Source organism: Musa acuminata, chromosome BXJ3-5 (assembly GCF_036884655.1).
Source record: "Musa acuminata AAA Group cultivar baxijiao chromosome BXJ3-5, Cavendish_Baxijiao_AAA, whole genome shotgun sequence".
Taxonomy (NCBI): Eukaryota; Viridiplantae; Streptophyta; class Magnoliopsida; order Zingiberales; family Musaceae; genus Musa; species Musa acuminata.
In genome coordinates, this window is record NC_088353.1 from 41,946,604 (window position 1) to 41,973,363 (window position 26,760).

General features: G+C 41.6%; 4 protein-coding genes and 1 long non-coding RNA gene across 5 annotated transcripts; all 5 read right to left on the reverse strand.

The window, feature by feature from the left end:
* Nucleotides 1-5,547: 5,547 nt before the first annotated feature.
* Nucleotides 5,548-6,892, reverse strand: LOC103986041 (glyoxylase I 4). Its single transcript, XM_065150097.1, has 3 exons — nt 6,669-6,892; nt 6,441-6,546; nt 5,548-6,040 (listed from the first exon to the last, which is right to left on the reverse strand). The coding sequence occupies exons 1-3, from the start codon at nt 6,821-6,823 to the stop codon at nt 5,789-5,791; spliced, it is 513 nt and encodes a 170-aa protein (XP_065006169.1). The 5' UTR covers nt 6,824-6,892; the 3' UTR covers nt 5,548-5,788.
* Nucleotides 6,893-8,567: 1,675 nt separating this feature from the next.
* LOC103986011 (embryo-specific protein ATS3A-like) lies at nt 8,568-11,592 on the reverse strand. The gene is made up of 3 exons (XM_065150963.1): nt 11,366-11,592; nt 11,145-11,258; nt 8,568-9,063 (listed from the first exon to the last, which is right to left on the reverse strand). Exons 1-3 carry the CDS (start codon nt 11,585-11,587, stop codon nt 8,785-8,787), a joined length of 615 nt encoding a protein of 204 aa, XP_065007035.1. The 5' UTR covers nt 11,588-11,592; the 3' UTR covers nt 8,568-8,784.
* Nucleotides 11,593-12,745: 1,153 nt separating this feature from the next.
* Nucleotides 12,746-14,060, reverse strand: LOC135637698 (glyoxylase I 4-like). The gene is made up of 3 exons (XM_065150421.1): nt 13,862-14,060; nt 13,634-13,739; nt 12,746-13,172 (listed from the first exon to the last, which is right to left on the reverse strand). Exons 1-3 carry the CDS (start codon nt 14,014-14,016, stop codon nt 12,921-12,923), a joined length of 513 nt encoding a protein of 170 aa, XP_065006493.1. The 5' UTR covers nt 14,017-14,060; the 3' UTR covers nt 12,746-12,920.
* Nucleotides 14,061-16,879: 2,819 nt separating this feature from the next.
* LOC135638681 (uncharacterized) lies at nt 16,880-22,922 on the reverse strand. The gene is made up of 3 exons (XR_010496694.1): nt 22,882-22,922; nt 22,712-22,770; nt 16,880-16,970 (listed from the first exon to the last, which is right to left on the reverse strand). It is a non-coding gene; the product is annotated as an uncharacterized LOC135638681 (long non-coding RNA).
* A 226-nt stretch (nt 22,923-23,148) lies between these two features.
* LOC135637662 (glyoxylase I 4-like) lies at nt 23,149-24,530 on the reverse strand. The gene is made up of 3 exons (XM_065150345.1): nt 24,328-24,530; nt 24,100-24,205; nt 23,149-23,635 (listed from the first exon to the last, which is right to left on the reverse strand). Exons 1-3 carry the CDS (start codon nt 24,480-24,482, stop codon nt 23,384-23,386), a joined length of 513 nt encoding a protein of 170 aa, XP_065006417.1. The 5' UTR covers nt 24,483-24,530; the 3' UTR covers nt 23,149-23,383.
* Between the last annotated feature and the right edge of the window lie 2,230 nt (nt 24,531-26,760).

A 26,760-nucleotide genomic window follows, 5' to 3' on the forward strand; every position in this document is an offset into this window, starting at 1 on the left:
GATTATCGAGTTATTTTTATTGTAAAATATTTATAATAAAATTATCGAAAGATCATAAGATCCGATTATAAATTGGATCCTCAAAAATATTCGTAGAAACATTTTCAAAAGTTAAAAAATAGTTTCAGATGATTACAAACTATCTTTTTTAGAAAAAAAAAAAGTACAATCAAACATTAAATTAAGTATCTGATGAATCGATTCGAAAAATTGCTTATGATATCGATCTTTATACCCGAACAAACTAAATAAAATCATGACTCGTAGAAGAAGGTAATTAAAATTACAATCTTTAGTCTGACTTGCAATTTCTTTCAGATATTAAAATGTTATGGTCAAACTGATGACTCGTAGAAGCACGAAATTAAAATCGAATCAAATGCTCTATGCTTTGGATTTATGTTCCCCTTCCTGTGTACATCCATGTGCAAGCACATGACTTCACCAGCATATATTATGCGCACGAGAAATAAATCGCCGACGGTGTCTCACATATTTTATATTGAATTGTTTTGTGCTTCATGGTAGAATAATCTACAGCTCAAGTAGAGTTGGATGTGAGAATGACTGATAATACAAATTTGGTAAAAGGATAATTTCAACATTCATTCAGTTTTAAATGATTTTATCGATAAAAAAAAATATTAAGACAAATATGATTATTTATTTTACTTTTAAATTATAGGGATCCTATTATAATTTTTTTTAAATATAAATCAAAATAGAATCAAAAATTTTGATAATATTTAATATTTATTTATTTTTCTTTCATTTGGAATCGAATCATCGATCGATTTTAATTTTGATTGAATTGGTTTACATAAAACTGGGTGAATTGGATCGACAACAAATGTGTCTTTGAGCTCTTACCTAGTAAAAGTTGCTCGAGATGAGCTTCCACAACACAAGATGATAGATTGTTTTGGCCACCACTTCGGTCGTATAATAAGTGCTCTTACATGAAATCATCATACGCTTGCATAATCAAACATGCCCACAAGGCCTGACGACATATCTTATTTCTAAGCTATTGTTTAGTAGCTATACAAGTGTAAATCGAAGTCCTAATAACGTAGCAAAAACTATGAGACGAGTTTGCTGACAACAATGCATGCATTACCGCCCACAGAAAGCTACTTAGCGCCCAAAGATTGCATAGAACTCCAGTAATTTTGATGGCCTCATTTTGACTTAACTATTACTAATAGCTTGTAGTTCTGCAATCCCAGACTTTGGTACCATGTTGATCTGTGTGGAAACAGTGATATGTGTCATAATAGAACAGTAGTGGGTGATAGTCTAGTATATTAAGAAAGCTTCATCTTCAGTTGATGTACAAGTCAATCACTGTAGCCTACTAACAAGAGACATCAGCTCCATTCATTGACCTATGGCAAAAGATGTGACTGAATTGACTAGAGGATTGCTGACACAGCATGGCAATTTGGTTTTCTTCCCGAAGCTGAACAGTTTATGCATCCAGTGAAATGATGCTACGATGCTCAATCCAAGCTTGTTATTTAATTGATGACTCAATTCATATTCCAACAATCTCCAAGTGTTTCAAGACAAACATATTATTAGTTTCGCAAGTTCCATAGTCCAACGTCGGGAAAATCAGACATGTTGTCTCGTATTGGAACTATAAATAAGGGTATGAGCTTTGAAGTCAGATGCACCATAAGTGACACCACAAGAAAAATCTAAGTGTTTGCTTTGGATTTAAGTCCACACTCAGTTAAATAGTTTGGGCTTATAGTTGAGGTTTTTCTTGTTTAGTATTTTCGGGTGTTTTATGGTCTAGGAACATCTTCATAAGACATCTATAATACTCCATTTTATAGTAGTGATTTGCTCCTCTTTTGTCCGTGGATGTAGATCAAAATCAATTGACCGAACTACGTAAATCTGGTGTTCTTGTCGCTTCTTTAATTCTTCTGCTTTATTATCTTTGTTGGGTTACCAAAATTATCCTTTGGTAAATTTTCTGGGGCTAGCTCTGACAAACTGGTGTCAGAGTCTGGGATCTTTTAGCAACGATGACAATAACAAAGATCGTTGTCGAGAAATTCGATAGAAATATCAACTTCGGTATATGGCAACTCAAGATGGAGGCCATTCTGGTTCAAGATAGAGTTGATTTGGCATTACAGGTAGCTGAAAACATTCCAGATGATACATCAAAGGAAGATCTTGCGGCAATGGATAAGAAGGTCCGATCAAACATCATTCTAAATCTCTCTGACGAGGTTTTACGGGAGGTAGCTACGGAGACTACGACTAAGAGCATGTGGGACAAGCTTAAAGCCTTGTACATGAAGAGGACAGTGGAGAATCGTCTCTACTTGAAGCAGAGTTTGTATATGCTTCGGATGACTGAAGGTACATCTATACTCTCACATCTTGATAAATTTGATTCCTTAATTATGGATTTGGAGAATATAGATGCAAAAATTGATAACGAGGATAAGGCTCTATTAGTCTTGTGTTCTCTTCCCCAATCTTTTAAGCATTTCCGTGATACTTTAATTTATGAAAAAGAAACAGTTTCATATCAAGAAATTAAATCTGCACTGAAATCTAAGGAGCAGATAGATGGGAATATCACTAGGGAAAGTAGAGGGAATCAAGCTGAGGATCTGGTTGTCAGGGGTAGAATGGATAAAAGAGAATTTGACAGTAGTAGATCTAAATCTAGATCTAAATCCAGATATAGAAAATTGGAATGCAAATATTGTCATAAAATGTGGCACATTAAGGCTGATTGCTTTAAATTGAAAAATAAATTAAAGCAAAAGGGAAAACTTATCGAGAAAACTACTGAGTCAGTTCCGTTGAAGCTAGTGTAGCATCTGATGAGAATGTTAAAAATATTTTCTTTGCTAATGATGACAGGACGATGTCTAAAACTGAATGAATTTTATATTCAGGTTGTTCTTATCACATGTGTCCCAATAGAGATTTGTTTTCCACGTATGAATCTTGTAATGGTCGAATTGTTTTGATGGGCAATAATGTCGCATATGATGTTGTTGGTAGAGGCACAATCCGAATTAAAATGCATGATGGTATTGTGAGTACGCTCACTAATGTTAGATATGTTCCTGATTTAAAAAAGAATCTAATCTCTTTAAACACCCTAGAGGCCCTTGGGTGTAAATACACAATTGAAGATGGAGTTATGAAAGTTTCTAGAAATGCCCTTATTGATATGAAAGCTTGTAGGTCTGGTAGCTTGTATATTTTGTAGGGAACTACTATCACAAGCTCGGTTGCAGTCTCGTCATCATCATTGTCTGATTCTGGCATCACCAAATTATGGCATATGCGTTTGGGTCATATGAGTGAAAAATGTTTGAACATGTTGAGCAAAAGGGGTCTACTTTGCGGACAAAGTACTAGGCAACTGGATTTTTGTGAACACTGCATTTTTAGAAAATAGAAAAGAGTCAGCTTCAATTCTCCGACAGTTCACAAAACGAAAGGTACTCTTAACTATATTCATTTAGACCTTTGGGGTCCAGCTCATGTTCAGTCTAAGGGTGGTGCCAGGTATTTGTTGACTTTTATTGATAATTATTCCAGGAAAGTTAGGGTTTATTTTTTGAAGCATAAAAATGATGTTTTTCTAACCTTTAAATAATGGAAGGCTTTAATTGAGAAGCCAACAAGTAAACAGATTAAGCGGCTTCGAACAGATAATGACATGAAATTTTCTGAAGGTGACTTTAATGAATTTTGCAAAAATGAAGGAATCGTTCGGCATCGCACTGTTAGGATGATGCCTCAGCAAAATGGTGTGGCCGAACGTATGAACAGAACACTCTTGGAGAGAGCAAGGTGTATGATCTCAAATACAGGGTTGACAAAGGACTTTTGGGCAAAGGCGATTAATATAGTCTGTTACGTTGTCAACCATGCTCCTTCTACAACACTTAACTTTAAAATTCCGGAGGAAGTTTGGTCAGGTACTCCTGTTGATTACTCTGATTTAAAATTTTTTGGGTGTTCAGCATATATGTATGTAAATGAAGGAAAATTAGAGCCTCGAGCTAAAAAATGTATTTTCCTTGGGTATGCTTCTGGTGTGAAAGGATATAAATTATGGTGTTCTGATCCCAAATCCTCAAAATTTATAATCAGTAGAGATGTTACTTTTGATGAATTATCTATATTATCTTCTAAAGATGATTCTACTAGTTGTACAAATGATAGTGCAGAGAAGCAGGTGGAGCTTGAGATTGGTATGTCTGATTCTTTTCAGTTGAACTCTTCTACTCAAAGAATACCAGTAGATGGTTCTGAGTCTACTGACGAAGTTGATCCAGAAGAAGAGCAATATTCCATAGCTAAGGATAGACCATGGTGAGATATTCGACCACCATAAAGATATACAAATTTGGTTGCATATGCTTTGTCTGCTACAGAATAAACAAGAGAAGTTGGTGAGCCTACTACCTACTCAGATATAGTTTCTTGTGATAATTCCGCTAAGTGGTTGATTGCGATGAATGAAGAAATTGAATCTCTTCATCGGAATAGAACTTGGGATCTTGTGAAGCCACATTCGGGTAAGAAAATTGTTGGATGCAAATGGGATACTATTGCTGAGGGAAAGGTCATTGTTTAGAAAATTCATACAAAGGACAATCCAGTTGATATTCTTACGAAGCCTCTTACAGTTTACAAGTTCAAGCAGTGCTTGGACTTGGTTGGTGTTTATTATTGGTGATTTCCTATTGGGGCTTTTATGAAGAAGGTGGAGCAAGTTTTGTTGGGACATACTAAGGTGGAGATTTGTTAGTTTGGCAAGTCCCATATAGTCCCACATCAGGAAAATCAGGCTTGTTATCTCCTATTGGAACTATAAATAAGGGCCTAAGCTTTAAAGTCATATACACCACAAGAGGCACTACAAGAAAAACCTAAGTGTTTACTTTGGGTTTAAGTCCACACTCAGTTAAATAGTTTGGGCTTACAGTTTGAGTTTTTCTTGTTTAGTATTTTCGGGTGTTTTATGGCCTAAGAACATTTTCCTAAGGTATTTGTAATTGTCCCTTTATAGTAGTGATCTGCTCCTCTTTCGTCCGTGGATGTATGTCAAAGTCAATTGACCGAACTACGTAAATATGATGTTTTTGTCGCTTTTATCTTTTTACGCTTTATTGACTTTGGATTGTCAAAATTACCCTTTAATAAATTTACTGGGATTAGCTCTAACACAAAAAAAAATTGCATAGCATCAAATGATCATCTATTAATCCTAAATAAAACCTTTTTATTAATCTCTGGGTATCAAATGATCATCAGCTATATGCACATGCATTAGCCAAAATTGTAGTCAAATACAAAATACATTTGTGTGAGTTGAAGTAAAATAGGTTTCAGATTGATATGACAAAGAGAAGATAGATTGATATGACAAAAGAGAAGATAGATTGATATGACAAAGAGAAGCAACAATACAAGTATTCCATGATAAAGACTATGCGTCATTTTACTAGAATCTAAGAAGTAGGAAATATAATCAGATTGCTGTCATCGTCGTGGAAAGAATTAGACGTAGAAGTTGCATTCTCATCCAAAAGATGATGAACATTACATTACGAAGTCGCAGCCTGTCCACAGACTGATACAACCTTTATTGCTACTACAAAGAGGAATTCCAAATGCGCGAAAGACATGGTAGGTAAACAGAAGGCAATCGTCTGCATGCGCAGGACGCATCCTTGACATGCATGGATGGATGGTGGCGCACACTGCAGCACCATTTGTCGTTGCTGCTTGGCTACAGCTGGAGCGCCGCCTTCTGCTGCTGTTGCTGAGGAAGAAGGCTCATCACTCTCTTGCAGGCCATGATGGGCTCCCCGGAAAGCGAGATCACCGGGAGGTTGTCGCAGTTGCAGATCTCGATCATGAAGCCGTCCGGGTCATGGAAGAATAGCTGGTCCACGTAGATCCCACCTTCCTCCACTCGACGTTGGATGTAAGGGATTCCCGTCTCTTTCAGCTTCCCCTCCACCAAGCTCAAGCTCTCGCACTGCAGCAGGTAAGGAACGAACTCAGTCGACGCATCTTATTCGTTAGGTAACGCAAGATAAAATACGTGTCAATCGCGACTGATGTCAAATGTTGATGATTATTGTGAAACTCACAAGGCTCCAAGATGAATTCTTTTGCTCGTCTTTATCTTGAACTCAGTGCAATACAAAAGGCTTAGGTGGGTGTAGAGATCGAATCGTGATGACACTGATTTATCTACTACTACTTTTGGATGTGAGTTGTCAAGCAATTGCGATGGTATTGATCACCGATCATACCCTCGTCTCGTAGCTATGGAAAGGTGTGAAAGGAAGCAAAGAAGAAATGCTTTTTCCTCCTCTGCTCCTCTAACTAAGAAACAGTCTACACAATCTCCTAAAATAATATGAAACGATTACCTGGAAGGAGATGTGGTTGTCCTTGGGGTTAATCTCCTTCTTCCTCGGCATCTTCTCGGGGTCTTCAGATTGCAATAAGTGGATGCCGATTCCGTAGTTGAACAACCTGTGCATCAGAAGAACACAAGGAAAACCGGTTGATGGAAAGAGGAGACAGAATTCCATGAATTCTCCATGCCGAAGAATGAAATGTTGTGGGCATGGATCACGTCAGGAGACAAAACTTACCAGGCACCAGTAAAATCGAAGGATCCCGGCCTCCTGATGGGGAGGAAGCCGAGCACATTCTGGTAAAAGTCAAGTGATCTCTCCACTGATCTGCAGACCAAGGAGATGTGATTCAAGGAAGCCAGCGGCAGCGCGCCACCTTTAGCACCCAACATCTTGTGAAAGCTGTTTGTTTGATGGAGAGAACAAGGAGAGATCGGAACGTGCTTTGAGGTGGATAGAAGCTATGTCGCAGGGGATATATATTGATATGCAACACAGGGGGGATTCACTACGACTTTGTCCAATCCGTAACGACGACAGGTTGCCTAACCTGACGTGGACGATGCATGTGCTTATGACACTTGGATCCAACTAAGCACACGTTATCTATATGATTCCACATTTAGTATTGCCTGCTAAGCGCCAAGTCACATTCTATATATATATATATATATATATATATATATATATATATATATATATATATATATATATATATATATATATATATATATATATATATATATATATATATAACATAAATTGGTTATCCTTCGTTAGGTCAACACCATACCACAACGGATCGAGTTGTTTTTGCTGTAAAATATTTATAATAAATTTATCAAAAGATCATACGATCCGATTGTAAATTGGATCCTTAAAAATATTCGCAGGAATATTTTCAAAAAACTAAAAGGCATCTGATCGATGATAAATGACTTTCTATAGGATATTCATAGAAATATTTTTAAAAACTAAAAAATAATTTTGGATGATTACAAACTATATTTTTTAGAAAAAAAAAAGTACAATCAAATATTAAATTAAGTATAAGGTGAATTGGTTCGAAAAATCTCTATTGATATCGATCTTTATATCCGAACAAAATAAGAAAAATCATGACTCGTAGAAGGAGGTAATTAAAATTGCAATCTTTAGTCTTACTTACAATTTCTTTTGCCGACGGGTCTCACATATTTTATATTGAATTGTTTTGTGCTTCATGAGAGAATAATCTACAGCTCAAGTAGAATTGGATGTGAGAATGACAGATAATAAAATTTTGGTAAAAGGATAATTTCAACATTCATTCAGTTTTAAATGATTTTATCAATAAAAAAATTAAGATAAATAAGATTATTTATTTCACTTTTAAATTATAGGGATCCTAATATATTTTTTTAAATATAAATCAAAATTTTTGGTAATATTTAATATTCTTTTTTTCTTTCATTTGGAATCAAATCATCTTGGTCTACATAAAGGTGGGTGAATTGGATCGACAACAAATGTCCCTTTGAGCTCTTACCTAATAAAAGTTACTCGAGATGAGCTTCCACAACACAAGATGATAGATTGCTTTGGCCACCACTTCGGTCGTATAATAAGTACTCTTACGTAAAATCATCATACGCTTGCATCATCAAACATGCCCACTTGGCCTGACGACATATCTTATTTCTAAGCTAAAGTTCAGTAGCTATACAAGTGTAAATCGAAGTCCTAATAACGTAGCAAAAACTATGAGACGAGTTTGCTGACAACAACGCATGAATTACCGCCCACAGAAAGCTACTTAGCGCCCAAAGATTGCATAGAACTCCAGTGATGTTGATGGCCTCATTTTGACTTAACTATTACTAATAGCCTGTAGTTCTGCAATCCCAGACTTTGGTACCATGTTGATCTATGTGGAAACAGTGATATGTATCATATTAAAACAATAGTGGGTGATAGTCTAGTATATTAAGCAAGTCAATCACTGTAGCCTACTAACAAGAGACATCAGCTCCATTCATTGACCTATGGCAAAAGATGTGACTGAATTGACTAGAGGATTGCTGACACAGCATGGCAATTTGGTTTTCTTCCTGAAGCTGAACAGTTTAGGCATCCAGTGAAATGATGCTACAATGCTCAATCCAAGCTTGTTATTTAATTGATGACCCAATTCATATTCCAACAATCTCCAAGTGTTTCAAGACAATCATATAGATCATGAAGCTGCTCTCGGTAATAATGCTGGTAATGACTAAGATCAACACAAAGATCCCAGCCTTGTAGAGTACATGCAGTCCTAGTAATACATATACCGCTCTCCTTTATTTATTTACTAAATCTCACTTTCTCATAATCAGATCTCCGCAACGCCGATGGAGGAGGATGATCTGGGACAATGGTTGAAGCCATACCAGATGCCATTAGGGAGAGGGGTACCGTAGTAGAAGCTGATGGCACGGCTAACATGGGGCTCATAGACCTGGACCCACTCTGGTGTCCACCCATCCCATCCATCCCGCCGCAAGTATAGATAGCATATTCCATACCCACATGGCCCTTGGATCTTGAAAGTATCGGTGGAGCAACGTTCGAATGCACCTGATGATGGATCATCCAGCCTTGGTGCATATACCTTAATCACGAGAAATAAAAGTAACATTCATATACTACATTTCATGGATCTCTTTCATACAGAAGTTTTAAATTGAATAAACAATATAAATATATTTATCAACGTAAGTTATGTTGGTCACACAACTTAGAAACCAATTAAAATCAGACACAATAGCTCAGATATTGGCACATCACCGCATTCTCAGTCTCATATATTAATGAGGCTATTCTGTGTACGAAACCAACAGAAAGATTTTTCAAAGCTATGCCCAAACTCTAGCGTAGAGAGTGGGCAAAAATGATTTGCTTACTCCGCTAACAAAAGTAGAAAGGGAATTTGATGACAGAGACCATACTTTCATGTGTCGGAAAAGAAAATTTATAGGATCTAGATGGGCACTGTGGTATAAATTTTAGGAGAAAATTCAAGCAACAAGTACATAAATAGGACTAATTAATTATATCAAGAATGGATTTGAAGAAAAGAAGAAACAGTTCATGAAATGCTACACAGTCAAATTACGAGACTTAATAAGTTTGGACTGCACATCAAAGCTTAAGACAGACCTATACATAGAATCAATATTGCAAAGAGTGGATAATTGAGAAAGTTTATGGCAGTAATATACCATTTAATGTTAATCTTGATGATTTGAATAGCATTCAAAAAAAGGTTTCAGCAAGTTATCAGATTGATATGGCACTATACTAGGCTGTACATCTGCATAAATCATCTCATAGCCTAAAGAAATAAACTAAAAAAATGAGGACAGGGTAATACAGAAGTGTATGTTCCATTATCAGTTTTTGTGAATCAATAAAGCCAGGCGGTACATACAGGTGATGGATATTTCAAACCAATGGTTGAACTTTGGATTAAAGAAAATTTTCCTGAAATCAATAAGAATATTGTCAATTATGATGATTATCTAGGCTTTCAAGAGACATACAGTTGAGAAAATCAAGTAACAAAGAAGATGGAAATGGTACCTAGTAGCCTCACACCATCGATCCTAAGACCCTCATGTTTGATTCACAAAACATCTGCATAATAAAACCAAAAGAACTCTGGGAGAAACTCATTCTACAATATGCAGTACCATACCCCAATTAAACTGCAGAGCCATTTCTACTCCTTGAAGAATCATCCCGTGCCCGTATTGGGTAGTCTCTGTCAAATTTGTTAGCTTTGCTCTAATTGTATGTCGTCTATCAACTCCCATTTTAGTTAATGTGCACTAAAATGCTTTTCAGACTTCAGAGAACTCAACACTAAATGCCTCATCAATTGCGTTAAACTTTTTTCTTCATAGATTGGTTTGTACAATTATAACCTACATTTTCATGTCAATAAGCATGCTTAGAGTGGTATCTTGAGTGTTTCATGTTTTCTGGTTGTATTTGATCCTTATAAATAGTTCATTTCTTGCCTAAAGACTTTCCTGGATATTCTTATACCACAATCAGGGTAAAGTTTTCATATAAGTTCTTGTTTTTAACAACAAAACATTTATGACCCCTTTCAGTTCATGATCTTGTTGGATTTTTCTCACCTTGATTCACATTTGATTTCTGTTCTCAGATCACCATCACCCTTCAATACATTAACATAAGAGAGAAAACAACTCAAAAAAGAAAAAAAAAATGAAATTTTTACGGATAAATTAAGTTACTATGCACCAGTCTTACTGTTATCATACTAGCAAATGGAGCATCTTGTAGCAAGATTCATTTTTTTTCTTTTTAAGAAAAAAAAGGCATTTCCTCTTCTAATCCAGTAGGTGATATATTATGGGTGAAACCTGGATGAAATACCAAGTTCGCAAATGTGACCATTAGCCCGACTGATGGGCTATGTACATCAGGAGTGACATGTTGGCACAAACACAGAGCAGAGAATATGTTTAAAGGTAATGAGTCTACATGTAAACATAATAATGTGTAAAAATTTTGAGAATAAAAAAAGATTACTTTTTTACAAGCCAAAGGAATGATACAGAAATTAACACCTCGGAAAGGAAAAGGGCGCACTGAAATTTTATCTATTTCTTCAAAAGAATAAGTAAGATAGGAACTCAGAAAAGCATAATAAATAGATACCTCGTTGTGGTAAGCATCACCGAAAGCGAGGCTGATCCGATCAGTGGTGAAGCGCCTGGAAGAGCAGCTGGTTTTTATCTTCACAGTGTAGGAACATCCCCACCCGATCTCCTCCTTCGATAAGGATCAATGCAGTAACCAAACAGAAGCAAGCTTCTTGAGCAACAAAAATAGGTTTCTTTTCGTAAAGCAAAGGAAGATAACCTCGATCCCATGTGTACCTTGATCTCTTGGATCTTGAAGGAAGGGAACGCCCGCGGGCGCGGATCGACGGGTACGGATTCACAGGAGATGAGGAAACAGACTGGTGACGACAGCAAGATGAGGAAGAGGAGGAGAAAGGACCTCAAGGGATTGCCCATCTCAGCTTCCTCTTTCTTCTCCGTTCTCGGTACCCCTTTTACCCGACAGAAGATGCAGGAAACCCGAACGCTTGTGTTCATGGCACTCACTCGCACCTGCCAAAGAAGGTCCCCCATTGGAAGGGTAAATTAGTCATCTTACTTCCGCACAACCGGATGCCATTAGAGATTGGCTACACTGTGTACGATTCCGAACGATGATCTGATGTCGCCACGTGGTTCACGAAATGCGGAAAGACGGTTTACCCGCCCGTGATGGCTAATTATAAGGAGTCGTTGCCAAAGACCGACTCCTTATAATTAGTCGATTTTGCTAAAAAGTTATAAATATTTTTTGATCCAATGAGAATATTTTGGATAATATTTAATTTCTTTTTCATGCCTTCAAATAATCAATGTGACGTATGTTTCAGAGTCACAAATGGTATATAGCTCATCGGCTCGTCAATTTTGGAATGGTCGGCTTCTCACCCATCAGTTTGTAATCTAAATTTAGTATTAATGATATTTTATTTTTTCAAAGAATACAGGTTTAGCTGATGACGGTACAAAAATTATCCTCATGTTTTAATAATATGGAAAGCGGAAGCAAAATCGATAAATAAATAAATAATTTAAAGTTTATAAAAATAAAATATTTTTAAAAATTAAACTTAAATGAGTTTGATACAAGAATTTTACTAATTTGTGGGGAGAGTATCATTGTTTGTGAGTCGGCTCGATTTAATCTGAACTCGAAGGCACAATGATAACCTCCCATGATAGTCTTGCAAGATAGTTGATGTGGCATTAAGATACCCGAGATGGTCTACAGGTGGCTCGGGAATGTCGATAAATTCTTACACAAAGGTTAACTTAGATAGAGTTTTCCGACTTGATCGTTCTGATGCTCAAGTTAATTTTTGAGGTGTTATATAATGTAAAGAGATTTCTTGAAGAGAGGCCCGACCCCTAGACTAGTGTTAGGGGTTGACTTTTATACCTGTTTAGTCGAGGGAAGAACTTGTAACGATCGTAATACCCTCCTTTTAACATTTTATCCACATGGGCTACGGGTCTAAATAGCCTCCCGTGGACTATTATCCACGGGGCCGACCAAGGGGGGGGGGAACAAGTTCGAACAGTCACCCATAAACTACTATCCACGAAGACCAACAGAGCCAGCTCGTACGCCCCCTCGTGGACGTAGAAGTTGCATTCTCATCCAAAAGATAATGAACATATTAACATTACGAAGTCGCAGCCTGTCCACAGACTGATACAACCTTTATTGCTACTACAAAGGAGAATTCCAAATGCGCGAAAGACTCGGTAGGTAAACAGAAGGCGATCGTCTGCATGCGCAGGACGCATCCTTGACATGCATGGATGGATGGTGGCGCACACTGCAGCACCATTTGTCGTTGCTGCTTGGTTACAGCTGGAGCGCCGCCTGCTGCTGCTGTTGCTGAGGAAGAAGGCTCATCACTCTCTTGCAGGCCATGATGGGCTCCCCGGAAAGCGAGATCACCGGGAGGTTGTCGCAGTTGCAGATCTCGATCATGAAGCCGTCCGGGTCATGGAAGAATAGCTGGTCCACGTAGATCCCACCTTCCTCCACTCGACGTTGGATGTAAGGGATTCCCATCTCTTTCAGCTTCCCCTCCACCGTGCTCAAGCTCTCGCACTGCAGCAGGTAAGGAACGAACTCAGTCGACGCATCTTATTCGTTAGGTAACGCAAGATAAAATACGTGTCAATCGCGACTGATGACAACCATTTCTATCAGCTGTGTGTGCTGCAGCATCACACCCAGCCCTTTTCGCAACCATGTCAAATGATGATGATTATTGTGAAGCTCACAAGGCTCCAAGATGAATTCTTTTGCTCGTCTTTATCTTGAACTCAGTGCAATACAAAAGGCTTAGGTGGGTGTAGAGATTGAATCGTGATGACACTGATTTATCTACTACTGCTTTTGGATGTGAGTTGTCAAGCAATTGCGATGGTATTGATCACCGATCATACCCTCGTCTCGTAGCTATGGAAAGGTGTGAAAGGAAGCAAAGAAGAAATGCTTTTTCCTCCTCAGATCCTCTAACTAAGAAACAGTCTACACAATCTCCTAAAATAATATGAAACGATTACCTGGAAGGAGATGTGGTTGTCCTTGGGGTTAATCTCCTTCTTCCTCGGCATCTTCTCGGGGTCTTCAGATTGCAATAAGTGGATGCCGATTCCGTAGTTGAACAACCTGTGCATCAGAAGAACACAAGGAAAACCGGTTGATGGAAAGAGGAGACAGAATTCCATGAATTCTCCATGCCGAAGAATGAAATGTTGTGGGCATGGATCACGCCAGGAGACTAAACTTACCAGGCACCAGTAAAATCGAAGGATCCCGGCCTCCTGATGGGGAGGAAGCCGAGCACATTCTGGTAAAAGTCAAGTGATCTCTCCACTGATCTGCAGACCAAGGAGATGTGATTCAAGGAAGCCAGCGGCAGCGCGCCACCTTTAGCACCCAACATCTTGTGAAAGCTGTTTGTTTGATGGAGAGAACAAGGAGAGCTCGGAACGTTCTTTGAGGTGGATAGAAGCTATGTCGCAGGGGATATATATTGATAAGCAACACGGGGGATTCACGACGACTTTGTCCAATCCGTAACGACGACAGGTTGCCTAACCTGACGTGGACGATGCATGTGATTATGACACGTGGATCCAACTAAGCACACGTTATCTATAGGATTCAAGTCACCTTCTATATATATATATATATATATATATATATATATATATATATATATATATATATATATATATATATATATATATATATATATATATAACATAAATTAGTTATCGTTAGTTAGGCCAACACCATACCACATCAACATTCTCGAAATAGAAACACAAAAGACAACGGATCGAGTTGTTTCTGCTGTAAAATATTTATAATAAAATTATCGAAAGATCATAAGATCCAATTATAAATTGGTTCCTCAAAAATATTCGTAGGAATATTTTCAAAAGACTAAAAGGCAACGTGATCGATGATAAAAGACTTTCTATAGAATATTCATGGAAATATTTTTAAAAATTAAAAAAAAATAGTTTCAGTTGATTATAAACTATCTTTTCTAGAAAAAAAAGGTACAATCAAATATTAAATGAAGCATCAGATGAATTGGTTGGAAAAATCTCTTCGATCTTTATGCCCGAACAAAATAAGAAAAATCATGACTCGTAGAAGCAGGTAATTAAAATTATAATATTTAGTCTGACTTGCAATTTCTTTCAGATATTAAAATGTTATGGTCAAACTGATGACTCGTAGAAGTAGGAAAATAAAATTGAATCAAATGCTTAATGCTTTGGATTTATGTTCCCCTTCCTGTGTACATCCATGTGCATGCACATGACTTCACCAGCATATATTATGCGCACGAGAAATAAATTGCCGACGGTGTCTAACATATTTTATATTGAATTATTTTTGTTAGGATCGGAGCGGCAGGGGTGAATTAGTATAGCGGATTAAAACTTGTAAGTTTGAAAATGATTTTGTAAATGCAAGGAGATTTCGTTTCGATAGTAACTTGAATAGATGAAAATCGAAAGCTTGCAATAGTATAAATAATAATTTTAAGAAAGTAAGAAATCACACATTCAAGGAACACGCTAATTTAAAGTGGTTTGGTCAAAATGATATACATTCACTTGTGAAGCCTTCTTCAAAGAGGCTCCCAACTTCCACTAACAAATCACTTTGAAGGGGAAGGACAAATACCCCTCTTACAAGAGTGGTTCACACTCTTACAAGTTTTCAATCAGAAAGAAGGAGGTGAACACTCGAGCAATTGAAAAACAAGACTTGCTAAAGACTTTGCTAAGGCTTTATCTCAATTTCTTACTCCTCAAAAGGTTGTGTTCTGTACTGAGAATTGAGGGGTATTTATAGGCCCCAAGAGGATTCAAATTTAGGCTCCAAAATTTGAATTCTCTTGGGTTTCCGAGGCTGGCGGTGCCACCGCTCAGTTCTCGGGTTCTAGGCGGTGCCACTAGCTACACTATTTCAGCTCACTGGTTGGGCTCCAAACTTGGCCCAAACCAATCCGAGCTCGGGCCCAATTAGCCACTACTTGGGTTATAGGATTAATACCTAATCCTAACCCTAATTAACGTGCTTAAAGACATTTCCTAAGCTATTACAAAGTCCGCAAGTCAAGACTTTTTCCGGTGAACTTTCGGCGGTCTTCCGATGAACTCTCGAAAACCATTCTGCGAACTCCTGACAAGCTCCTAGACTTCACGATTTAATCTTGGCGAGTTCTAACGAGCTTCTTCGGCAAGCTTTAATCTTTCTCGGCGAGCTCCGCGAACTTCCAATGAACCATCCGGCAAGCTTCCGAAAAACCCTTCGGCAAGCTCCCTACTCATTCTCGGCTAGTTCCGACAGCATTCCCGATGAACCTTCGGACTTCTGTCGAACTCTCGAACTCGCAACAAATCCTTCGCGCTTGACTCCGATACTTTGTTTCACTTTATGTGTTCATCGTTATCGTAGTTAATCCTGCACACACAAGCCAAAACTCTATTCCGATCTAGACAATTATTATAACACGAATTGACATTCTATTGCCCGACATGTCATTGGTTGGCCCGATACCCGACATCCGAAGCCTTCTGCCATCCAATATCCTAACGCGTTCTCCTCCGGCGCAATGTCAATTCCTCCTGCGTTAACTGTCTAATCCTGATCGAGTAGACCTGCATTACTCAAAACGTAGATTAAATCATAAACACATATCAAGTGGTTTCATCATCAAAATATGAGATTTAACAATCTCTCTCCCTTTTTGATGATGACAATCACTTGATGACGGAGTTAACATTAACTCCCGTAGTTTAAACGAACTCCCCCTATCAATATGACTTATTGATAGAAACTCTTGGATTCAAGAATCCAAGCAACATGTCGTCATAAACTTATACATAACATGTCATGTCATCGTACTTCTCCCCCTTTGTCATCAACAAAAAGGAGAAGTTCCTACTCTTATGTATTTAGAGATAAAAAGTTTCATACATTGCATGAAAAACATGGTATCAAATTTTATCATCATGCAATCTAGCAATTAAAGATGTGTAAGTTTAGCATGTTTACTTTTCTTGAGATAACAACTAATTGTTTCTCTTTAGACTACAAGCTAGTAATTTTCATGATATGCAAGTTGCAAGCTAGCAAATTTTTGCTTCCTTTGTAATGTTTGAACTAGCAATTTTGCTTCCGTAATAAGTTAGCATGTTTTGTATTTTGAGATAGGCAAGATAGCCGTTTGGTTTTTTTAGATAACAACTCTCAAAAATAGTGATCTTAACAAACCAACTGAAGATGGAGAAGAATATCATAAAACCAGCCGATATCTGCACGATTCTCCTACTTCCAACGCGTGTCAATCCCAGAAGTCCAACATTTTCACTACAAAACACCTAATCGATTATACTAAAGGAAACTTGGAAATAATCTTTAATAACAGCTGTAATGAAGCAGCTAAAAGAACTAAACAACAAAATTTATTGGATGCAAATTTTGGAAAAACCTCTTCTTCTTTTATTTCTTAAAGGAAGAGTTGAAAGAAACTTAATATACTTAAATCATTTCCATTTTCTTCTAGATGTAAAATATAAGCTAATTTATTTTTTTCTTGAATCCAAATTAACTACGTGGATACGGACAAAATTATCGCATTCGGGACAGCTAGTAAGAAGAGAACAAACAGATACAATGTGAAAAAAAGACACAAAGACGCTACAAGTCTGCAGCAATCAGCATCGGGTGCAAAAGATTGCAGAGCATCAAATGATCATCTATTAATCCTAAATAAAACCTTTTTATTAATCTCTAGAGCATCAAATGATCATCAGCTATCTGCACATGCATTAGCCAAAATTGTAGTCAAATACAAAATACATTTGTGTGAGTTGAAGTAAAATATCATATTCATTATAGAATTGATTGGCCAGCTTCTATTTATTATATTCGGTCTCACCTATTGAAGCTTTATTGATAATTTCATAGCTTAATGAAATAAGCTTGCAGCATTCTGCTTTTGCCTCAGAGGAAAAAATGAAGCCTCAACAAAAGAATACTTCAACCTCTCGTCTGATTATTATGGGTGTCGTTCAATTGTTGCTATCATCTAACGAGTTTTGTAGCTCATTGTTCATTTATAAAATGGCCAAGTAATCAACTCATATAGATTGTCCTCAGTCTTAATTAGACCATCTAAAGTTTGTGTTGTCAATTCTACATAAGATAAAATGCCAATTCTACATAAATTCCATTTCGTATAGTCATCTTACTGTAACCAGGATCTAGTTCCTTGTTGTATACCATGTCAACACAGCTTAAATTATACATTGCATCATATGCGTCCGATACATCAATGAATTCATTTGTATGGCTACTTCTTTTTATGCTATATTGATCACCTTAACCCTCTCTCAATGCAACATAAATTTCAATGTGTTTGTCACTATTAGGTGGCTGTTACGGTAAGTAACTTTTTAAGCCGTGGCCTCGGGGCCGACGCGGCTCGGTTCTGGGGCTCGGAATGTTGAGGATCTCGGGCGCAGCTCCCCCGGAGTCTCCCGGTCGGGATGGTGGCTGCGGGCGGTAGATCGGGTCGGCAGCTCCGCAGCAGCGCCGGGAAGAGGCCACCTCGTCTTCGCTCCTGCACACAGGTCAGGTCGGAAGCTCGGCCCGACCCCTCCGACGATCAAGTTAGAGGGCGTAACTTTCGGGCTGCCAGCACGAGCGCGAGGGCGAGCTTCTCGATTGGAGGATATCGCTCCTCGGGCCCGGTCAGGACATGACTAGTGTAGTAGACGGGGAGCTGTTCGCCGGCTTCTTTGACGAGTACCGAGCTGACTGCGTGCTGTGAGGCAGCTAGGTAAACGCAGAGCTCTTCCCCAGTAGTGACTGAAGCAAGGCGGGGAAGGTTGGCTAAATGCTGCTGGACCTGTCGGAAAGCCTCCTCACACTGGGGCGTCCATTGGAAATTCTTCGGATCTCTTATTGCGCGGAAGAAGGCTAGGCAGCGATCGCCCGAACGGGACAGGAATCGGGATAGGGCGGCCAGCCGTCCGTTCAGCCGCTGTAGGTCTTTGACCGTCTGAGGGGCCTGCATGTCGAGGATCGCCTGGACCTTTTCCGGGTTGACGTCGATCCCTCTTTCGTGTATAATGAATCCGAGGAACTTTCCTGTACTGACGCCGAAGGCACATTTTGCGGGGTTGAGCCGAAGGCCGCAGTTTCGAAGTGTGGCAAATGTTTCTGATAGGTCCGTTAGGTGATCTCCCGAGACCCGGCTTTTTACAATCATGTCGTCCACATAGACCTCCAGGTTTCGCCCTATCTGCTGGGCGAATATCTTGTTGATGGTTCTCTGATAAGTTGCGCCTGCGTTCTTTAGTCCGAACGGCATTACTTTGTAAAAGTATGCCCCGAGGTTGGTGATGAAGGCTGTGTGTCTCTGGTCCTTAGGCGCCATTCGGATCTGATTATATCCGGAGAAGGCGTCCATGAATGAGAGTCGGGCGTGCCCTGCGGTTGCATCCACGAGCTGATCGATTCTTGGAAGGGGGTAGCAGTCCTTTGGGCACGCCTGGTTAAGACTGGTGTAGTCAACACACATTCGCCAGCTCCCATTATGCTTTTTTACCAGAACTACATTGGATAGCCACTGTGGGTATTTGACCTCTTCTATAAAGTCGGCCGCTAAGAGCCGTTCTACCTCCTGGCGGACAGCTTGCTGCCTGTCCGGGGCCTGGGGTCGCGGCCTTTGTTTCACCGAGCGGGCATCAGGCGATATGTTGAGGTGATGTTGGGCTGCCTTCGGGTCCACGCCTGCTGTGTCAGATGGCGACCAAGCGAAGACGTCGGCGTTCTCCTGCAAGAGGCCGACGAGTTGTTCCCGCTTGTCCTGGGGTAGGTCAGCCCCGACCTTAATGGTTCGGTCCGGGCGTCCTTTTTTGAGTGACACGTCGTAGGTCGGGGCCGACGGCTCGGGATGTGGACTTGGCCGCTTCATTTTTCTGGGATCGTCCAGGGGTGCCTCGGTTTTTGCCCTGTTGTGTAGGGAGACCGCCGTCAGGTAGCATCGCCTGGATTCCCGAGGGCTTCCCCAAGCCTCCCCAGTTCCCGCGTGAGTCGGGAATTTCACTGTCTGATGGTAAGTGGAAACCAGGGCCCTGCTTTTGTTGAGGGAAGGTCGGCCGAGGATGGCATTGTACGCTGTAGGAAGGTCTACTATCAGAAAGGTCGACATCACCGTTTTAGTCTTGGGCGGTGTCCCCAGCGTCAGAGGTAATGTGACTGATCCCAAAGGCGAAACCGAGTTGCCGGTGAATCCGGTGAGGTCCGAGCGGACGGGTTTCAGGGCTTGCTTCGTAAGTCCCAGCTTCTGGAAGGCGTCATGGAACAGTATATCCGCCGAGCTTCCTGTGTCAATCATAATCCTTCTTACCTGGGCATTGGCGATTCTGGCGGTTATTACCAGCGCGTCGTCATGCTCCAGTCGTCCGGCGACTTCGGGGGGAAATGTGACCTGGGGGTCGGGAGTTCCATGGGGACCCTCGTCCCAGGCCGAGCGGGCGTAGGCCTTCCTTCCAGACATGCTATCCCCTCCGGACGCTGGTCCGCCAGTGATGACGCTGATTAGGCGCTCGGCCGGGCCGTCTGGGCGGGTGGGGGGGATGTTGCCTGTCTGATCGTCGGAGGGGTCGAGGCGTCCTTCCCGGCGGAGTTCGTAGATTTGCCGCGAGAGCTCGCGGCATTCCTCCGTGTCATGCCCGTTTTGGCGGTGGAAGCGACAGTACTTGGACCGGTCGGCCAGTTCTCGCGAGTTGTTCATCGGGTAAGGGGTTTTGAGCAGTCCCCTTTCCCTGATCTGGAGAAAGACTTCTGTGCGGGATGTACCCCTGAGGGGTCCTAACAGGGGAGGATCGGGTTGGTGGAGCTTGCGTCTGGGAGGGGGAGGTCCTGAGCCGGCTCTGGTCTTTCCCTCTTGTGCTCCTGCCGTTTCCCCCCCGTCCAGGCCTCGACTTCCACGAACTGGTTCGCGCGCTGGAGCATCTCGGGGACCGAGGTAGGAGGTCGCTCCACGAGAGACCAGAAGAGTCGGGAGGGACGCAGGCCTGTTACGAACGCCTGCATTGATAGTGAAGGGTGAGCGTCCGGGAGTTCCCGGATCCTTGTAGCAAAGCGATTTACATAAAGGGAGAGGGGCTCATCCTCCTTCTGGGTAAGCCCGAGGAGGAACGCCATGGAAGGCTTTGGGCGAGCGCAAGCTATGAAGTGGAGCTCGAAGTTCTTGGTGAGCTGATCGAATGAGGCGATCGTCGCAGTCTTCAAGCCTCCGTACCACGCGAGGGCCGGCCCTCTCAACGTGGTGGGGAATGCCCTGCTCATCAGGGCGTCAGAGGTCCCGTACAACGACATCTGTGCGCGGAAGGCCGTTGTGTGGTCGGCCGGGTCCGCGGAGCCGTCATAAGTGTCCGGGGGGGGGAGTCGGAAGCCTGGGGGAATGGCGTGCTCCAGTATCTTCGGCACGAACGGCGACCCCTGATGTGGGCCTTCCGTGGGCTCTCCTGGTGGTCCGGCACGGATTTCCCTTTGCACATTATCAAGCCGTTCGTTGACGAGACGCAGCTGAGCGCGGAGGGAAACTGCAGAGTTCGAGGATAGAGCCTCTGGTTCCGAGTGGCCTTCCGGGCAGACCGCCGCCTGCTCGCGGGTTTGAGATAGCGGCACCCGTGGTGAGGTGGGGGGCTCTCGAAGCTGGGTGGGAGCTTGAGTAGGGACCCCCTGTTGATACAACGGCAGGGGGCCCGGGGGCCGAGATGGACGAGAGACAAGGGGGACAATGGTTTGTACCATGTCGGTGAGTAGCTGGACCTGGTGAGTGAGGCCGTGGAAGGCTTCCGCCGATACGGGTGGCGGATTGCCGGTGGTTCCGTCGGGGGGCGATAAGCCCGGATCGTTGAAGATCCGCCAGTAGCGCTCCGAAGCCGTAGCGGGACGCTCTTCCCGAGGTCCTCGGAGAGGGGGGAGTTCTCCCGTAGCCTCAGTCGGGAATGGTCCCCCGATCGCGAGTCTGGCACGCTCGTCGTGATGACCGCTCGACATGCTGGGGGCCCTCCTTCTAGCGCCAAAATGTTACGGTAAGTAACTTTTTAAGCCGTGGCCTCGGGGCCGACGCGGCTCGGTTCTGGGGCTCGGAATGTCGAGGATCTCGGGCGCAGCTCCCCCGGAGTCTCCCGGTCGGGATGGTGGCTGCGGGCGGTAGATCGGGTCGGCAGCTCCGCAGCAGCGCCGGGAAGAGGCTACCTCGTCTTCGCTCCTGCACAAAGGTCGGGTCGGAAGCTCGGCCCGACCCCTCCGACGATCAAGTTAGAGGGCGAGATGTGGAGGGGGTTTTAGAGGACGGAATGCCTCCATACAAGTGTGGTGTGCGAGTGTCTCCTCCTCTACCTCGTCTGGAACCCTCTAGTATTTATAGATGGGCCTGGGTAAGTACCTCGCGCTGCGTCTGACACGCCCATTGGGGCTGTGTTGGAGACTGGGCTGCTGCAGGGTATGGCGTATCTCGATTGGCGTGTTCCTTACCCTTGACCGAGCCCTGGAAGGCGTAGAGCTGGGCTCGTTGGACGAGGGGTGAGGGTGTTGTGGTGACGGACGGGATCCAGTCCGGGCGTTAATGCGCCTGGGACGGCGTCCCAGGGTTTCGTTGACCGTGGAGTGAAGTCACGGTACAGGGTGGCTGACGTCATTCACGTCGTTTCGCCATTATTGCACTCATCAGTGGCTAACATAAAAAAGCTCCTCTTCAGTGGCAGCTCCTCTGAAGGTGGCCAATGCCTGCTTCCTCTTAATCGCCTCATCTTACCTTGGCTCCTCCTTGCTGACCCTCACCAGCTACCCATGCTAGTTCCTCGTTATTGCAACTAATATGTAGGGCTCACCCTCTCTGTCTCTCTCTAAAATTTAGGTTGCCATGGCAAGTACAAAACAGTCTTACGACTCGATACACTGATTATACCGGTACCATACCGGTCCGACTGTAGACTAATGCTGAATGTAAATTTTTATCCTTGGGTAACCAATAAAACAATTAAACGCCAAGAACTTCTACCAGGGATTTGACAATAGTGCCTTACACTGATGCAGTCGAACCAGCTGCAGCACCAAATATACCTTCAAGAAGCATACCAACACCCTGGGTATACAAAACAAATTATAAAAAGGAATAGCTGATACTGCATCAAAATTCTTGTTTAATTGATAAATTTTTGACAAAGTACAAAAATATGTGGCCTGTTGTTTAAACCTGGAGGCCAATGCTTCGACTTAGCACGTATTAAGTTTGTTCTTCTATTTCCAGCAAACAAGCAGTGCAACCAACCTCTTAGAAGGAAATAAAAGAAAGCCTTCAAACTAATTGTTAGAGAATAGAAAACAAAACAAAGTGAAGATATATTGATATGACAAAGAGAAGCAACAATACAAGTATTCCATGATAAAGACTTTGCGTCATTTTACTAGAATCTAAGAAGTAGGAAATATAATCAGATTGCTGTCATCGTCGTGGAAAGAATTAGACGTAGAAGTTGCATTCTCATCCAAAAGATGATGAACATATTAACATTACGAAGTCGCAGCCTGTCCACAGACTGATACAACCTTTATTGCTACTACAAAGGAGAATTCCAAATGCGCGAAAGACTCGGTAGGTAAACAGAAGGCGATCGTCTGCATGCGCAGGACGCATCCTTGACATGCATGGATGGATGGTGGCGCACACTGCAGCACCATTTGTCGTTGCTGCTTGGCTACAGCTGGAGCGCCGCCTTCTGCTGCTGTTGCTGAGGAAGAAGGCTCATCACTCTCTTGCAGGCCATGATGGGCTCCCCGGAAAGCGAGATCACCGGGAGGTTGTCGCAGTTGCAGATCTCGATCATGAAGCCGTCCGGGTCATGGAAGAATAGCTGGTCCACGTAGATCCCACCTTCCTCCACTCGACGTTGGATGTAAGGGATTCCCATCTCTTTCAGCTTCCCCTCCACCAAGCTCAAGCTCTCGCACTGCAGCAGGTAAGGAACGAACTCAGTCGACGCATCTTATTCGTTAGGTAACGCAAGATAAAATACGTGTCAATCGCGACTGATGAAAACCATTTCTATGAGCTGTGTGTGCTGCAGCATCACACCCAGCCCTTTTCGCAACCATGTCAAATGATGATGATTATTGTGAAGCTCACAAGGCTCCAAGATGAATTCTTTTGCTCGTCTTTATCTTGAACTCAGTGCAATACAAAAGGCTTAGTAGGTGGGTGTAGAGATTGAATCGTGATGACACTGATTTATCTACTACAGCTTTTGGAAGTGAGTTGTCAAGCAATTGCGATGGTATCGATCACCGATCATACCCTCGTCTCGTAGCTATGGAAAGGTGTGAAAGGAAGCAAAGAAGAAATGATTTTTCCTCCTCTGCTCCTCTAACTAAGAAACAGTCTACACAATCTCCTAAAATAATATGAAACGATTACCTGGAAGGAGATGTGGTTGTCCTTGGGGTTAATCTCCTTCTTCCTCGGCATCTTCTCGGGGTCTTCAGATTGCAATAAGTGGATGCCGATTCCGTAGTTGAACAACCTGTGCATCAGAAGAACACAAGGAAAACCGGTTGATGGAAAGAGGAGACAGAATTCCATGAATTCTCCATGCCGAAGAATGAAATGTTGTGGCCGTGGATCACGTCAGGAGACAAAACTTACCAGGCACCAGTAAAATCGAAGGATCCCGGCCTCCTGATGGGGAGGAAGCGGAGCACATTCTGGTAAAAGTCAAGTGATCTCTCCACTGATCTGCAGACCAAGGAGATGTGATTCAAGGAAGCCAGCGGGAGCGCGCCACCTTTAGCACCCAACATCTTGTGAAAGCTGTTTGTTTGATGGAGAGAACAAGGAGAGCTCGGAACGTGCTTTGAGGTGGATAGAAGCTATGTCGCAGGGGATATATATTGATATGCAACACGGGGGATTCACGACGACTTTGTCCAATCCGTAACGACGACAGGTTGCCTAACCTGACGTGGACGATGCATGTGATTATGACACGTGGATCCAACTAAGCACACGTTATCTATAGGATTCCACATTTAGTGTTGCCTGCTAAGCTCCAAGTCACCTTCTATATATATATATATATATATATATATATATATATATATATATATATATATATATATATATATATATATATATATATATATATATATATATATATATATATATATATATATATATATATATATATATATAACATAAATTAGTTATCCTTCGGTAGGCCAACACCATACCACATCAACATTCTCGAAATAGAAACACAAAAGACAATGGATCGATTATCGAGTTATTTTTGCTGTAAAATATTTATAATAAAATTATCAAAAAATCATAGGATTCGATTAAAAACTAAAAAAAATAGTTTCAGATGATTATAAACTATATTTTCTAGAAAAAAAAGGTACAATAAAACATTAAATTAAGCATCGGATGAATTAGTTCGAAAAATCTTCGTAGAAGCAGGTAATTAAAATTGCAATCTTTAGTCTGACTTACAATTTCTTTCGGATATTAAAATGTTATGGTCAAACTGATGACTCGTAGAAGCAGGTAATTAAAATTGAATCAAACGCTCTATGCTTTGAATTTATGTTCCCCTTCCTGTGTACATCCATGTGCAAGCACATGACTTCACCAGCATATATGCGCACGAGAAATAAATCGCCGACGGTGTCTCACATATTCTATATTGAATTGTTTTGTGCTTCATGGTAGAATAATTTACAGCTCAAGTAGAGTTGGATGTGAGAATGACAGATAATAAAAATTTGGTAAAAGGATAATTCCAACATTCATTCAGTTTTAAATGATTTTATCGATAAAAAATAATTACGACAAATAAGATTATTTATTTTATTTTTAAATTATAGGGATCCTAATATAATTTTTTAAATATAAATCAAAATAGAATCAAAATTTTTGGTAATATTTAATATTTAATATTTTCTTTTATTTGGAATCAAATCATCGATCGATTTTAATTTTGATTGAATTGGTTTACATAAAGCTGGGTGAATTGGATCGACAACAAATGTGCCTTTGAGCTCTTACCTAATAAAAGTTACTGGAGATGAGCTTCCACAACACAAGATGATAGATTGTTTTGGCCACCACTTCGGTCGTATAATAAGTACTCTTACATACAATCATCATACGCTTGCGTCATCAAACATGCCCACAAGGCCTGCCGACATATCTTTTTTCTAAGCTATTATTTAGTAGCTATACGAGTGTAAATCGAAGTCCTAATAACGTAGCAAAAACTATGAGACGAGTTTGCTGACAACAACGCATGCATTACCGCCCACAGAAATCTACTTAGCGCCCAAAGATTGCATAGAACTCCGGTAATGTTGATGGCCTCATTTTGACTTAACTATTACTAATAGCATGTAGTTCTGCAATCCGCCCAAAGGGTAGTAATTATGATAAGACTCGGCTGATGACAGTCGACGTCTCACATCTCGATCGGTGCGATTATACTCGGTCAACCGAACCAGAACACTGGCCGAGGCACATTAACATCTACTCAGGCTTGGTTTTTCACGCCACGCCAACCCCCATGTCAGACGCTATCAGCCTGCCTCCTGTAGGCGGGCACATCAAGTAACACCAAGCTTATCTATAAATACCCTCTCGTTCATCAGAGAATAGGGGGGCTCAGGAGGGACACAAACACTTCTTCATCCGAAACCCCCTCCACTATCATCTAACTCGATCGTCGGAGGGGTCGAGTCGAGTGTCTCGGCTCGACCTTTGTGCAGGTGCGAGGCCGAAGGTCCCCCTCGAACGCGCAGGCGAGGAGTTCCTGTCCGGAAGAGACGACTACACCGTCCCGATCGGACACCACCCCCGACCTCCTCAGCGGGCTCGAGGAATGCCCCCGGGGAGATCCCGATCGTCCGGACCCGAACCGAGCAGCGTCGGCCCCAACGCCACGGCTCAAATCTGTTTGCAGTAACAGGTACCATGTTGATCTGTGTGGAAACAGTGATATGCATCATATTAAAACAATAGTGGGTGATAGTCTAATATATTAAGAAAGCTTCATCATCAGTTGATGTACAAGTTAATCACCGTAGC